Genomic DNA, 16,035 nt, shown 5'->3' with positions numbered 1-16,035 from the left:
TCTTCTTTGTTTCTGTGCCGCTTCCCTCCGGGTTTTTTTTTTTGTTGTTGTTTCAGTTTAAAAGGTTGCAAGCTGTGTCACTGCTGACATCTAGTGGTCAAACTGATACATTGCTACTGTTTGGTTTCAGGCTGAGGCTGAATCTCCCTTCCCCTTACCCCCCTTACCCCTTCCCCTCCGTTTTGCGCGGGCACGAGAGACAGAAGGGTGTCTCAATTCTCTTTTTGGAGCGAGGTGGAGGGGAAGGCGAAGGGCTTCAATGGAGCTTACCGCTGTCTCTACAGAAATAAACATGGCGCCGAATTAGCCGCACAAATGAAAGCAGCTTTCATTACAAATTACGCTGTTTAGAAATATATAACTTGCCAAAAAACTTTACAGACAGTTGTCTATGACAGCAACGTGCATGCTGCTGGATGCATGTTGCGTATATTGTCGTTCTGAAGGATATCGTAACTTCGCTCGTGTGCTGAGGCGTTATAATGCATATACACACGAACGCTACGATAAGACACTTTTGTATCTCACAATGGAGAAAATCATGATAAAGGATAAGCACGTTAATTTGTATGTTCATAAATCTTTGGATAATATCAATCCCTGCTGTTGGATTTCAATTCAAGGTCTGTAACGTGTGTGTATTTTGTAAACAAACAGGGAGCCCTGAACACACTCGACTCCTAATATGCTTTCAGGCAGAAAAGGAGAAGTTTCATCAATGGCAGTAAGTTGGAAAATATACACACACACACACGTATATGTGTAACACATAACCTGACGTCCTAATAGACTGCTATTATTTGTCAAGGAAATGTCTAAAGGAAATAGGGCTGGTTGCAAAAAAATGGGAGAATTTGAAAAAGAAATATAAGGTTAACAGCTGCAGCTTCCTCTGATTCAGGAGGTGATTACAGCCGTTTTCAACAGGCAATTTGCAGAATAAAATGATTAATCCACCACGAAATAATTATTTTATATACACAGCATCCAGCGCAGAGCACGTGGCAGCCGGTAGAACAAAGAAAGACGTCCAGCTGTGAACACAGTGCAAATCAGATGCAAAGCAGACGTAAAAAAAAACGCTTTATTCTTCGCCAATCTGTATGCAGTCGCTACAACTTATTTTAGTTCGTGATGTGGACATGATGGGCACGCAAAATATCCGTTTTACACACTGTCCCAGTCCGCTGCCAAGCCGCAAATCCCTGTCAGTTGCAGATATCAGCAGATGACGGCGAATATACAGCGCATAGATTGAGAATGTATTGTGTATGTATGGCGTATGTAAGGCGGATGTCATCCGCAGCCAAAATTTTGTGCAGCTCAAAAATCCTGGTAACGGAAAAACGTGCCTCTGCGTATAATTGCGGACGTGTGCGGGTGACGGCCGACTCATACAAGCATGTTTCATGCATATTGCGGATGTTAAGCGAATATGAGCCAATTTTGTGCACAATCCATACGCAAATCCTCCTAAACGCCAGCGGGACAGGGCCCTTAGTTTGTGATGTGGATGTGATAGACACGCTATATATCCGTTTTACACAATGTCCCAGTCCGCTGCCAAGCCGCAATACCCCGCCAATTGCGGGTATCAGTGGATAACGGCGGATATACAGCGCATAGATTGAGTATGTATTGAGTAAGTATTGTGTATGTAAGGCGTCTGTCATCTGCAACCAAAATTTTGTGCAGCTCAAAAATCCTGGCAATGGAAAAACGTGCCTCTGTGGATAATTGTGGATGTGTGTGGATGCCGGCCGACTCATACAAACATGTTTCACGGATATTGCAGATGTGTAGCGAATATAAACCAATTTTGTGCGCAATTCATATGCAAATCTTCCTAAAAACACACTAAAAATCACTATGGTAGTTGATCTTATAAGTAAGAATACTATACATACATTTATCATCGCGCTTTGTCTCCAGTTCAACAAATCCAGTCTCGATTTCTTTCATATTATATTCAAAATGGTGAGCTCATCAACACACTACTTGATGAATTTATATTGCAGGGCCATAAGTCATTGCATTATTTTTATAATTTTAGGAAATTATCCTTTATATTTCAATGTAATGGCACCTAAGATATCTTTTATTCCATGATAATTTTGTAAAACCATGGTCTGCTGAGTTCACTCTTGCCAACTTACTTACTCTATCATTTTAACTGTTTTATAGTTTTTACTATACATTTTTTACTGATGCATTTTACTCTTCTTTGTATGATGGTATTTTCCCCAATATTGGGGGGTTTAATAAAGAAATGAAAATAAATAAAAAATATTGGTCAGAGGCAGTTTTGCTGGTGGCGTGTTGTTGCTTAGTATTACCCCAGAGGTGTATCTTTATAATAACTTCATTTTTGTGCATTTCAAATTCAAATACCGTATTTACTCTATTAAACATCCAGGGGGCCTGGAATTTTCGAAAAGGGGGGCATTTATCAACTACCAATTGAGTGTGTGTGTGTGTGTGTGTGTGTGTGCTTGCATGCATGCATGCTGCACACAGTACAGCCTTACTTTACATACAGACGTGTACTGCATGCAAGAGAAGCAGCACAGACTCAAAACAAATGTTTTTATGCATGCAGTAGCTGCTACACAATTACATAAAATGACTTAGCACAAACATTGCTACTCTGCAGTGTTCAAGCTAAAGGTAGTAAAAGAAGCAGAAGAGAAGGGAAGCACCATGCTACGCGGATTTTCCAAGTCGGTAGCAAACACGTCCAGGAGTGGTGTAGGAACAAGGATAAGCTTGCAACCCTGGCCAAAACAGTGAAATGGCTGCCTAGTGTGGGGAGAAAAGTGCATTATCAGGACATTGAAGAGCAGCTGATAAAATGGTTCCAGGAAAGGAGAATGGCAAGCACCCACGTCACAGGGAAGAGTATGAAATACGAGGCACTGTGGCTGCATACACAACATGGAAACAGAACTTCAGAGCCTCAAATGACTGGTGTTTGACAATTTGTGGAATAACATCAAGCTGATGGTGCACTCATGTTGCTCAGCACCCAAAAGAACTGACGGATAGCAAGGTCACTTCAATTGAGTAGGACGCCAAGACTTTGGCAGAGGAGGACAATGACAGTCCTGGACACTAGTCACGAATTGTGAACTTCATGGATTGTTTGTGGTTTGTCGTGGCAATGATGTAGGACTATTTCATTTTACTGTTCTCTCAGGAATTCACAATTTCACGACTTGCAATGTGCTGAAAAAAATTGGGGTGGGGGGATTAATAGGGAGGAGGCCTTTAATAAAGTAAATATGGTAGTCCAAACCTTTCAGTTTGAACTAGGAAAATAAACCCAATTTTTTTCAGAAATCTGAAATTGAGCACATCTATAATGCTAATTAGCAAATTTGAGTTTCACATTTTGGTTGCAATTCCATTTAATGCCACACATTATGTATAAATATAATCTTTAATAAACGGGACACCAATAATTTGCTTTTATACACTAAAAATACACAAAATAAATATTATGTTCTTATAAACTTTATGTGCCAAAATAAATAAATAAAAAAAATATTCCAGGCCCTGCTGTTCAGTCTTCCAGTCCAGTCTGATCACATCCTGGTCTCCTGTGCTTGGTCATAGGCTGCAATCCTCTCTTTCATGTGCACCAGTTTATGGTGAAGATAAATGCATTTCTTTTTATCTTCTCGATATCTGGGAAACCACTTCATAAACAAAAAAAAACAACAACAACAAAAAAAAACAACAAACAAAAACAGTGAGACATCAAACTGTGTTAATTACATCTGGTGTCAACAATACTGCAATAAAACAGAAAAAAACTTACTTTCTGATAGATCCTGTACTTTTCCAGTACGTTGTCCTGCATTTGCTATGGAAACAACAGAAAAAAGTGTTAGACACATAAATGTAATCTGTTCTCTGTCTCGTCCTGGAGAGCACATAGTCAATCCAAGTCAGGGGATGGATACATGAACATTTTGTAAATCACGAAATATGTTTTGGGCATAATTTATCTCAATCCCAAAGAAATACAAACAGCATGGTGCTGTGTGGTAAATCTGTCTGGAGCAGGCAGTTCTCAAACTATGTGACCATGCAAGAAGGAGACAAGTGAGGGAAGCCACCAAGGGCAACTCTGAAGATGTTATAGGCTTCTGTGAATGTGACTGAAAAAACTGGGGACAGTGGAACTTTTGTCTGTTGACCTCACCAGTGACTGAAGGACCTTCATACAAGAAAATGGATCAAGTCTCAGCAGATGTCTTTCATGCTTTGTGGCAAACTGAAGCTGAAAGTTCACATCTTTTGATGATGATCCTTTTCTGTGCCCATTTTTGTTAATGAGAGAAGTAAATTAAGTCCAAGACCTATTCATTTATTTGGAAATGTTCATGTATCCATCCACTGACTTCTCTTAAGAAAACTGCCTGTCAAAGTGATTATCTGTATTCAGAATAATCCTTACTGTCCAATTATTTATGGGCTCGGTAAATGGAGGGACTGGATGTAAAATCTGCTGCAATTCCTGAATGTTCAATGTGATATTTTCATAAAAACCCTTGAAGTAAAGTTAAAAGTCTACAAGCACATCTTGATTGTTTTATTTTACCTACATTATAGCGGTCTACAGAGATGCAATTAGAAAAACTGTCCCTGTCAAATTTCTTATGGACATGAGAGTTGACTGCTGGTCCAGACAGTACCTGATAAGCTTCCGTCCCAGGAGGCAGCGTGTCCAATTCAGAGGTCATCTGAACAAACCTCTCTGAGGCAGCGGCGATCCGGTCATGAATAACTTGGTATTCCTGATACTCGGCGTCAAACTCCTTTTCATATTTCTGCCGCTGCTCCAGTGTTTTGATCGTGGTGTATTTGCTGAAAAAACAAAATAGAGCTTATTGAAAGATACTATCCTGCTGTCATTTTTTTTTACCTTAATCTGTCAACAGAAAATCAACACTATTTCAACTAAAGTGTAATCAAATTATCAACTTAAAAAATAAATAAATAAATAAATAAATAAAAATCAAAAAAGATTTAATTTCTTTATAGTTGTACTGCCTGGTATATAACAAAGTCACTTCTTGATTCCCATTCATGAATAAAATGATTTTTAGACTCAGATGAAAAAAGCCAATGTTTCTTATGAATATAAAGATACTATACTGTACAGGTACACCTAAAAGTAATTTTTAAAGTGCTCCAGTCATGTTCATATTGATAAATGAGATCATAGCATCTTTTTATTATTTTGTAGATGGATAAAAATGATGTTATTCTGGTTGTGTTGCTAATATCTCCACTAGGTGGCACTGCAGAATAGTTCTAAGTCTGTTTATAACGTAGAAGCTTTTTATTAATTGATATATAGCTATTCCTTGATTTGGGTTGTATTCCTATAATGACACTGCAGAACTGTTTTGAGATGTGTTTTTATTTATAAACAGCAGTTTTTCTTTTTTTCATATCAAAATTAATGATTGATGAGGTTTATATTGCTAATATTTCCAGTCGATGTCACTGCAGAATGGTTTTATGAGTTGCCATGAAACAGCATGATGTGTGTTGACCAGATGCACACATGTAAGACATGTTTCTGTTTTTTATTTTTTAATAAGTCACTCGGTGAGGTCAGTTGAGGAAAAGTAGGTGAGATTTTTCAGCACATCCAGAAAAGATCAAAAACAACTTGATTCTGTCACTCAAACTCCATTTCTGCAGCTGATTTCTAAGTTCAAATGCCTCCTGAAATGGGGAATGTAGAGTGTGTACGAGGCTAAAACACAATGTTAATTAAACTTACTTGACATAGTCGGGGAGTGGAGTCGCTGAGGTTGAAGTAACCGTCGCTTTCTCTCCCGTGTGTCCTGAGGAGAGAAAGAAAAAACACCGACACAAATGGTTCAGTCAGTCCGCCAGGTTGTAAACACCAGCTGCATCAAGTCTAATGGAATTATCGATCACTATCTGTGATTAGAGGTCTGATCCAGGGCAGGCGGTGACGTCAGCAACCTGTGAGGCAGGAGGCAACGCTGCCTGCTGGGTCTCAGGGTCAAAGGTCACCCAGATGTGGAGGCAGCGTTACACTCCTCACTCCTTACACTCTTGAATGAAACAGGATGAAATGATGAACTCTTCTTTACGATGTTGTCATCAATGTGTACAATTCATTCGGTTCACTTTCCCTTTTCAACTATGTGTTTGTCTGTTTTTCAACGAGATGACTCACAAACGAAGCCACTAATTTTCAACAAACTTGGTGACACGGTTTGGCCAAATGGGGCCTCATTTCTACATTTATAACAGCTGTGCACGCATAAAACAAGAACTGAATGATCTGCGGGCAGCACGGTGGATTAGTGGTTAGCACTGTTGCCTCATAGCGAGAAGGTCATGGGTTCAATTCCTGCCTGTGGTCTTTCTGTGTGGAGTTTCCATGTTCTCCCCGTGTTTGCATGGGTTTCCTCCCACATCCAAAGACATGAGGGTTAGGTGGATTGGAATCTTTAAATTGTCCATAGGTGTGCGAGTGGGTGTGAATGTGTTTGTTGACTTTTTTGTTTTGTTTTATTTAAACTACACTCTGTGAAGGGTTTGGTCAAACCAGAAACAGACCTTTGTGGACGTTTCCAGGGTACAGGGCTGAGCTGTGGGGGTTGGTGCACTGAGCTCCATGGGAGGGCATCTGTGGAGGCACAGGCTCAAGTGATGTCCTCTGTTTTTTCAGGTTCAGATCGTTGGACAGGTCTGACTCCGATGGGCGTTTCCTGGAAAAAAAAATGAAGTCAGTCAGTCATTTTAAAATGAGATGTCAAGAAAAATACAAACGACGAAATATATATGAGACACAAAGCAAGTGGATCAGGAAGAATTATTCATTTTGATGTTGCTTCCAGGAGAAAATATCCGAATACGAAAACACACTGAAGAAAAAACAAAACAAAACAAAAAATATGGATTTTTGTATGTTCTGTTTTATGGCTTTGGAGAAACGATCTGCAAAAGTCAGCCATGAAGACTGAACAGTCCAGTCAGGGAACAAACAGAACAGAACAATAGCAGCAGATTTCACCTGTGTTGGACCAAACCTTCTGTCAAGCTGCTTTCTGCAGCTCCTTCATCAAAAAACACCACAGAAGAAGCCACAAGCACCCCCCCCCCCCCCAAACTGGTTCACACAACACTCTCAACCATGTGATTGTCATTGAGCTGAAAATCCCCCCCCCCCCCCTATCTCAAATCTCTGAAATAAGACGTAGGGTGTCCTGAGAAATCAAATCCAGTTTACAACATGTATCTCAGTAGTATGATATCACACTCGGTACTGTTTTCTGAGTACAGCTGTAAGTGTTTTACACTTAGCAGTGATTGTTAACAGAGAGGGGTTGTGTGTTTAGCAAACGCTGCTGCCACTTTGTCCCCAAAATGCTCATCAAACAGAGAAAAGGTACAAATGAGCAGGGTTGGGAGGGTTACTTTAAAAATGTATTCCGATACAGTTACTAGTTACCTGTTGAAAAATGTAGTCAGTAATGTAATCCAAGTACCATAATATTAATGTAATTTGATTACTTTCAATTACTTCTGGATTACTCCAATATCAAATATGCTAATACAGACAAAAGAAACTAAATATAAATAGTCTTGACCACATAGTACAGTTTATTAAGCAAAAATAAAACTGTTTCTTTTACATGGCATGCTCTGTTTTACTTCACATTAAGAGCGCCACAATATTGTTTTAAACACACCCAGTGTTCACCTGCTAAATTTTCAACAAAAAATGCCAAACAAATGAAGGATAATGAAAACTCAGGTGGTGTGCGGATGAATTTGTAATTAAAAGTGGCTTGCAGAACAATATACAAAAAAAAAAAAAAAGTCTGCTACTTGTTCAGTAAACATAAAATTATCTTACTTTCTTTCACACAGCATTCGCACCATGTTTAACATATCAGTCCACTTATTGAACTTTCAAAATAAGAACAACAGCATAATGAAAACCATTAAGTAAATACTGTCAGTAAGGAGGCGTGGTCGCCATTTTATTTCTGGGCAAGTTAGTGATTTGCGTGAACAGAAGTTCAAGAAACAGGTGGAATATGTCGGAAAGCTGCACATGTTGGCAAAGCCACAAATGGAGGAAGAAGGGAGACAATGTTTCCTTCCATAAGTAAGTGATTTTGGTTCTTCTTGTCACTTTGTCTGTGATATTTGGATGATAAACAGCTGTATGTTTCCTGCCGTACCTGTGTCACCCGATGACACGGACCATTAACTCGTCACTTATGTCTAGTTGATATTTTCCACTGCTAGACCAATGTCTAGTTAAAACACTTGTTGTTAGTGATTAAAATTGTTCGACAAGACTGGTTGATTTATTTTTTTTTATTTGCGCCTTAAAATAATGAGATTATAATGACCCGCGCTGTGCCGCTCACAGTCACACCCACACATAGAGACGTGTACCCACACCACTGACTTCTTGAATGAAACTCGGTCAATAAAGGATAATTGTGTAAATATATATAAATAAATGTGTTGTAATGGTTTTAGGAGCCGCGCTGCGTTGAACAGCAGCTGCTGCAGCAGGACGCCTCAGCTCAGCAGCTTGAACAGCGCAGATCCGTGTAACTTTCAACACTAATATTTGGGAATGTGTGTGTGTCAGAGTAAATTTAATACTTTCCTGACATAATTTAATGTAATTTAATTTTAGTGGCTCGATATCCAGGTCAAAATGGCATTTTAACACATATTTTGTGAGCATTTTTCTGAGTGTGTTCAGTCGTGAATCTCCATTGAAAATGCATTAACATCCGGGTACTTCGTCAATATTTTGCCTGGTTAGGAGAGTTCATGTCGCTGTCCATGAAGGGACGTTTTCGTTTCAAAGAAAAAAAACTCCCCAAGCCTGCGAATGAGGTGGCGAGGCTCAACCTGAAGAGCTCGGCCCTGCTCAAGGTTGGGTAGGATTACTTTGAAAGAATACATGTGGATTACATGTATGTATGTACATACATTTGGATTACTTGTAATCTGATTACTTTTGGATTACATTTCAAAGTAATCCCACCCAACCTTGGCCCTGCTACTCTGAACCGTCCGTGCTAATGCCGCCGAGGCAAACAGTTTCCGATGCTTTGAAGTGTCCAGTAACAGATTCATCAGTGCAGAGACGGAGTCATGTAGAAGCTCCACTTTCAACGTGATCACAGCAGACTTCTACATTAACTCGGTGGCCTTTCTGTGCCAACGCCAGCACCGTCAAAACACATCAATCCCTTAGTCTCTCACAAAAACTACAATTCAAAACTCCAAAATGTTCTGCTGTAAAGCTGAAAGCAAAGTATTTCAATAAAACTAACTAAGCATCAGAGAGCATTTGTATGGGAGACGTTTTTTTTTTTTTTTGACACTCACCTACTCAGCAGCCTGTCAATGAGCTGCTTTTCCTCCCTCTTGTATCCAGGCCAGTCTGTCTGGACGTGCGTGAAGAGCTCAGGCTTCAGAGAGTAGTAGTCAGCAACTGGGTTCCAAATGCTGACCTAAAGGTCAAAGAAAAAAGAAACAAAGTTATTCCAACAGCAGTAGAGAGAACACAGCATCGTCTCAGAGAGAGTCTGGTTGAGGTTCTGGAAGCGTCATACAGTCATAAAACCCACATTAAAGTTAAAAAACACACCGTTCTGCCCTCAGTGTCTCTACTGAACTGGATCTATATTGTTTAACAAAATTTATTTTCCTTCAGAATGATACAAACCATCCATTTTAAATTTTCAGACATCAGATCCCAGCTGGAGACACCCCACTGCTCTCCTGTAGTTAACGTACAGCCTTAATTACAGCTAACAGCCGCGGCACAGTCTCCACCTGAAGACTGTTTTGGGACGCCAAAACATTGCGAACAAGATCACAGAAAATACAGCAAAAATAAAACTAAATTGACATAAACTTTTGAGATTAGAGCTTTCAGCTGCACAATGATAATCTGCTAATTAGACCAGTATTATTTACAACAGCAGTGGTGATGGGCAGCACTGTAGTTATAAATCCTTGACCCAACATCACCGGAGCCAAAACACAGCTGAATTTTACATGAAGTTCTTTTATTTAACCAGTGGGATAAATGTTCCTTTTTACATTTTCTCTTCCCTCCTTTGGTGTTTTGAGACATTCTGTTTTCTGAGAAGGCAACAAAGGTATCTGATGTGTTGTCTGTTTGTTAACTGCACTGCTCAGAACCCTGTCACCCAATGTTCACAAAGCCTGGTGACAGGGTTGACATCAGACTCTAGAGTGCATCAACATCGTCACAAACTGGATATTCATTTATTTTAATGACAAGACTGACATAATAATGGAACCAATTTTTACAAAACCTTTGGAAAAATTGAAAGAACTAACAAAGAACCAACAAAGGAGCAGTACGTCATCACTTCAGCCCATTCTTGATACCAAAGGCCACCTTCCACATGCTTGGGCAACATGACAAAGTCCTACTAGTTAACATCTTGGAATAATGTGTTGGATGATGTGTTTTGGTGTTTGAGGAGGTATGCAATCATATTAATGTTTCTGCCTGTGGAAGGTATCTTGGCGTTTTCTTTAATGCTTGCATTTGAAAGTATTTAGTGTCTTGTCAGCAGTGTATTTACACAGCAATATGCCAGATGTCTCACCTCCTCCAACACTGAGCTCAGCTCAGCCGTGTCCTCTGAATCGGCTCGCTCTCTCTCCAACCACAGCACCAGATCAGGCTTCTTGTGTGGCCTTAAAGCGAGCCGATGGATAATCCGATCTTTCAAAGGGCAGCGTGCAACAGGGCTGAGAACCTGGCTCCTCTTGCATCGGGAGGGTTTGATGCTGCTGCTGCCGCTGCTGCATGAGCCTGGCATTAGACTCCTCTTCCTCTGGACCTTTCCAAATCTACCTGAAATCAAAACAAAAGGGGGCCAGACTGTGAATTTCAACATGAAATTTGTGAAAGATAAGGGCAGGATTCTTTGAACACAGATGAGCAAAACGTTAAAGAAGTATGTAATCTACAGCCTGGCCAACATGTCCCTCCTAATCCAAGCCTAAATCCAGTTTTAGAAATCACACCCTAACGTTGAAGAGCAAAGACAGACAGATCTACACACATCTGAATAGATCCTTTTCCATTCCTCTTTTTTCCTCCTCCTCTTGATGCATCACACAATGCAGTTTTGTTGGTCGGGCACCTGTAAAGCTGAAGCGGGACTGTTCAAAATGTCTTTTAAAAACGATGTAATCGCCTTCACTATGGGGATTCTTTGGATGAAGTTACATTTGCTCACTACAATGTGAAGCTGAATGGGATTGATGGCATCGATCCTTACGAGGTAGAAGCTGGTCTTGTTGGTCACAGAAACAGCAAAACCAAAACACCAGATCAACAATTGAGAAAAATTTCACACTATAAAGATATTCAAACACACAAAACCAAATTTCACTGTTTTTACACCTTGCAATAGTTTGTATATTATTGAATCCTATATTACTCATTTTATAATTATCTACAAAAAATACTGACCAGAGATTGAATGTTCAGTGCCCTTTGTAATGCTGATTGCCCGGGTCAGAGTTGACCTGAGCGAACCACAGCCTGTGTGACACGCTAGAAAGCTCCTCCCTCCTTTCTCCTGGATGTGTAAATGCCTCTCAGGATGTCAACAAATATTAGTGACGTGTTGTCTACATTGATGCTGCTTTTACACCCAAACACCACCCATGAATTCACCATTGTCCCACTTTAGCTCTAACTGGCACTTTACAGCTCACCGGCACTCGATGTTTACGTTCTCTGCCTTACGACATGGAGACACGCTGGGAATCATGGGTAAACACGGCCAGAATGGAAAGGTGTCTCGTGTCATGCCAATCTCTCTACTGCTGCCATGCAAAGACTCATTTACAGTGACAAGCTGCTGTGTTGGTGTTAAAAGCTGCATTACTGAGAGTGGAAACCAGTGACAGCTTGACAGCAGACAGAGGGGCACAGAAACTAAAAGTCTGTTTCAGACTCTTAATTCAACTGGAAGCAGGCAGGAAATAGTTGTGCTCATACAATCAATATCTGCAGCTGAACTCTGAGCATTATACTGTAGTGATGATCTGCATCACGTTTCCATTCAGTAAATCTAATTTACATATTTAAATTCATCGTGGCTAGATCACTTATTAAGTGCAGCGCTGTCAATTTAATAGATAGTGGCACTGATGTCATGACTCAAAGAAGGACAGGCAGTAAAATAAATAAGCAAATAAATGAAACTGCCTGGGAAAAAAACACTATAATTACATCTTTAAGTAAAACTTCATCAGCATGAGACTTGTTAGTGTATGATTCTGACAAAACCAAAGTCACAAATGGTACTAAGAGGCAGGCTGGCACGCTGTCCAAAATAATGTGATCAAAATGACACACCGAAAGCATGAATAGCTGCAATTCAGCACTTTGATCAATTATGGGATAACTTCCACACCGTATGACAATTATACCAGCAGGATATCAGCAGGATACAATAGTTTGGAAACTTTCTGGCAACATGAAAACTCCCTGTTATTTGTCCTTGATCCCTTCATCCTTGGAAACGACCACGTAAACTGAGATTAGAACACATAACAGCTTGGAGAGAAACACATTCATAAACATCTTACTTGGCATCCACTTGATCTGAATCGCTGAGCGTTTCCGGCTGGCTTTCTTCATCTGGGACCAGCGTTCCCGCATTTCCTGGTAGGACTGCTGTGTGGCACAAGCTGTCATCTTGCCCTGAATATGGCCCTTGCTCTCCAGGTGGCCCCTGTCGTCCCTTTGGGGAAAAGCAAGAAAAGGGGGGAAAAAACTTTTAAAGTTTAAATTTACAAATTCTCTGGTTCATTTCAGTCAATTCGCCAAATGTAGTCGAGATTCTGGCAGTGCTGCGATAAAACGTGGCATCATATGACACATGCACAAATGCACACACAGATGCTGGTTATGCAAATTCCCAACCCGTGTTTATAAATCATCTCTTCAAATAACTATGTGTCCAGTTAAGGAGGTTAAAACACTTCTGAGCTACGGCCCAAATACAGCAGCACTAATGTTACTTTTTCATTGACCCTTTGACCCCACATGGCCACAAACGCTGCCTCGGTGTTCTCAGTTATTACTGGTCACACGTTTGTGGCCAAAGCCTCTGGGCGTTATTGGAGTCATGTCTGAATAGAACCTAATGTGTGTTATTGCCCTAAAAGAGGGGTGAGTGACTGGTTCAGCCTTGTGGTGTCAGTCTTTGAATTCCATTTGCAGATGAGTGTGAAAGCAGTTGTGAGTGCTGCTTATCCTGAGACGTACTGCTGAATGCACTCAAAGCTGGACTGTGAGTTCTCGCTGCCATCACTGGACAAGTTGAACTTGATGATTCTTGTGGCATCAGGGTTGTCCGGGGTCGGTGCTGGAATCTTCATGTACTACACAAGAGAAAGAATGAAAAACACTTAGGAAAGTGAAGTATGTATGACAAGAGCCTAAGAAAAAAGATAAAGACACTGATATGTCTGGAAAAAAGGCCGTCTGAAATCATTATCATCATTGACCTGAATTTCTCAAAGATGTAGTCTGATGTGATGTAGTCTGTCATTTAAGAGCTTAAAAACTGTTCACCAATTTAATCACCTCAGCAACGTACTTACTGAAACAGATGAGTGTAATCCTCAATTGTTGCTTTGTTTTTTTCATCTACACACTGAACTTGACCTAAATAATCTCTACCTTGGACCAATCACTGAAGCTCCGCAGAACCTCCCAGGTCAAAGTTGATGACCTGAAGACATTTATGGGAGGGGCCTTTCTGAAAGGCAAATCCTGACTATAGTGTCACAGACAGCTTGTACTTGAGCAATAGTCTCTTCTGTCAGGGACTGTATGTAGCTCCCCGGTATCTCTGTCAGAAACCAGGTTCATAAACATGACCCAAAAACATCAAAGATGATTCACCATAGAAAGTCATTCATCAACAGGTAACATGTCCTTTAACACAAAGTGGACAGAAAGTCTCTTTCATCCTGTCTACAGCTGAGACTGAGCTGGAAAAGGGACTGTTCAGTACATTTGTTGATAGTGTCTCCTAGATTCAGAAAACAAAAAAAGAAGTGACTATCACTCATCCTTTCCCTGCATGACAATGACCTTCGTGATGCACAGGTTGAACCACGGTAGTACACAAAATTGGCACTTTAAAAAAAACAAAACGAATGCAGTACTGAAGAATAAGAATGTATAGAAAATAACATTCATAGAAGCCATATCCTCTGCTATATCTTGAAGTTTTAATACTTGTTAATTAAAAGTGAATGTGTGCACATGCTCAATGGATGCTTAATAATCAAAAACGTAGAGAAACTGTCACAAGTGTGCTCCACCACAAATCAGAACTCATCACAGTGTTCAGTTTCTATGTTTTTTATGGGGAAAATGCATAAACAACTTACCACCTGCTTCTCCTTGAAGCAAATCGTCGGCTGATTTGATAGTGATGTCTAAGAAGACAGAGAGGAAGAACAAAGTTATTATGAAGTCAAACATCACAGTAAAACAGTGCTCATATTTAACTTGAGCAGCTCATAGAGTGGAAATTTAAGCCTTATTCAGTAGTTTTCTCAGTAACAAATGATGCATGGTTGGTAAAGTTTCTCATGAACTGTCAAACGGTGCTCTTAATGCTCGTCCCAGCAGGCGTTATACAAGAGTTCCATTACTTATGCGTTCCATTACTTTATTTGTATTTTGCACATTTTCCATACGTCCCAACCTTTTCTGATTTGGGGTTGTACCATAAACCACAAACTTATGAAAATTTATTCTTAAGAGTATTTTGGGATCCATACAAATAACTCATACGTAGTGTGACCCGAAACCCCGTCTGTGATATTTAATTATTAATCAAAATATTCATGAGCACTATCCCACGGTGGAAAACTGTGGAACCAACTGGTGCACAACAGAAATCAGATCGTCTCTGTTGTGTCCAGGTCCATCCAGGCTCTCACACCGTCTGCACCTGCTGCAGGCAGACCAGCCCTTTTATTGACTAGGGAGCGCCTGCCCCCTAGTGGTCTTTTCCAGACATGACAGTCTCATCATCAGCAGTTGTATGTTATGTAGAGTTACTGTTCAAATTAAATTAATAAATCAATCAAATCCAGGTCGAGGACGCGTCTCCCCCAGATGACAGCTTCTTCACTCAATTTTAGCGGTGAAATTCCACAAAAATGAGCTTTTAAAAATCAATTCAATGACTGTAATCCAAAATCACAGACTTTTTTTTACAGCTTTGGGCATTTTCATTCATTAATTAAAAAAAAAGTTTGCCTTTTTAAAAACCCGTTTACTCGTAACTGGCAAGTAAAATCCCTTTATTTTCACATCAAAACAACAAACAGGTAGAGATATTTTCTTCAGAGTTGTTGGGAGTTGGAAATAAAATGGAAAGTTTTTACCTTCAGGTTCTGATAAGTTTCTAGTGTCTGGATCGCGCTGTCAGTTAGTGTAACGTGGTACATAGTTTGGTTGGTGGTGTTTTTGCTGGTTTGGGCACCAGAGAGACCATAAATGTGCTCCTGCCTCAATGCTGCCATTTTCCAACTGTTTCTTCTGGCCTCTGCTTCTGAGCACTAACGTCTGTTTTTATTACTTTGTTCAGTTACGTGCTCATACGTCACGCGCAGAGGGGGGCGGGGGTGCGTGTGGGCGGAGCTAAAACAGCGCACATACGCAGCCTAGTGGCCAAAGAAAGAAAGAACCTGATTTATCTTCAGCAGATTGCGCACTACCTGACTGTTTTTGTGACATTTTCCAGTCTGTAATCAGTCCACATAATCAAGTTGTGTGGACTGAACACAGACGACTTATTAGAACATCAACAATTTAGAGTAATAACCGATCTGATTGTCTCATTTCCTTCTTTTTGTTCTCCAGTTAATGTAACCTTCATCCCTCCTAATCTATGTGTGCCATGATTAGCTATT

At 40.2% G+C, this 16,035-nt stretch overlaps 1 protein-coding gene across 1 annotated transcript; it reads right to left on the bottom strand.

The window, feature by feature from the left end:
• Nucleotides 1–3,584: 3,584 nt before the first annotated feature.
• On the bottom strand, nt 3,585–15,645 carry LOC117514875 (RNA polymerase II elongation factor ELL2-like). Its single transcript, XM_034175451.1, has 11 exons — nt 15,508–15,645; nt 14,500–14,547; nt 13,353–13,479; nt 12,682–12,837; nt 10,680–10,930; nt 9,421–9,545; nt 6,613–6,764; nt 5,801–5,864; nt 4,701–4,872; nt 3,821–3,865; nt 3,585–3,698 (listed from the first exon to the last, which is right to left on the bottom strand). Exons 1-11 carry the CDS (start codon nt 15,643–15,645, stop codon nt 3,585–3,587), a joined length of 1,392 nt encoding a protein of 463 aa, XP_034031342.1.
• Between the last annotated feature and the right edge of the window lie 390 nt (nt 15,646–16,035).

Source organism: Thalassophryne amazonica, chromosome 8, assembly GCF_902500255.1.
Source record: "Thalassophryne amazonica chromosome 8, fThaAma1.1, whole genome shotgun sequence".
Classification (NCBI taxonomy): Eukaryota; Metazoa; Chordata; class Actinopteri; order Batrachoidiformes; family Batrachoididae; genus Thalassophryne; species Thalassophryne amazonica.
Note: the sequence above shows the minus strand (reverse complement) of the source record. Positions and strands in the feature narration are given on the sequence as shown.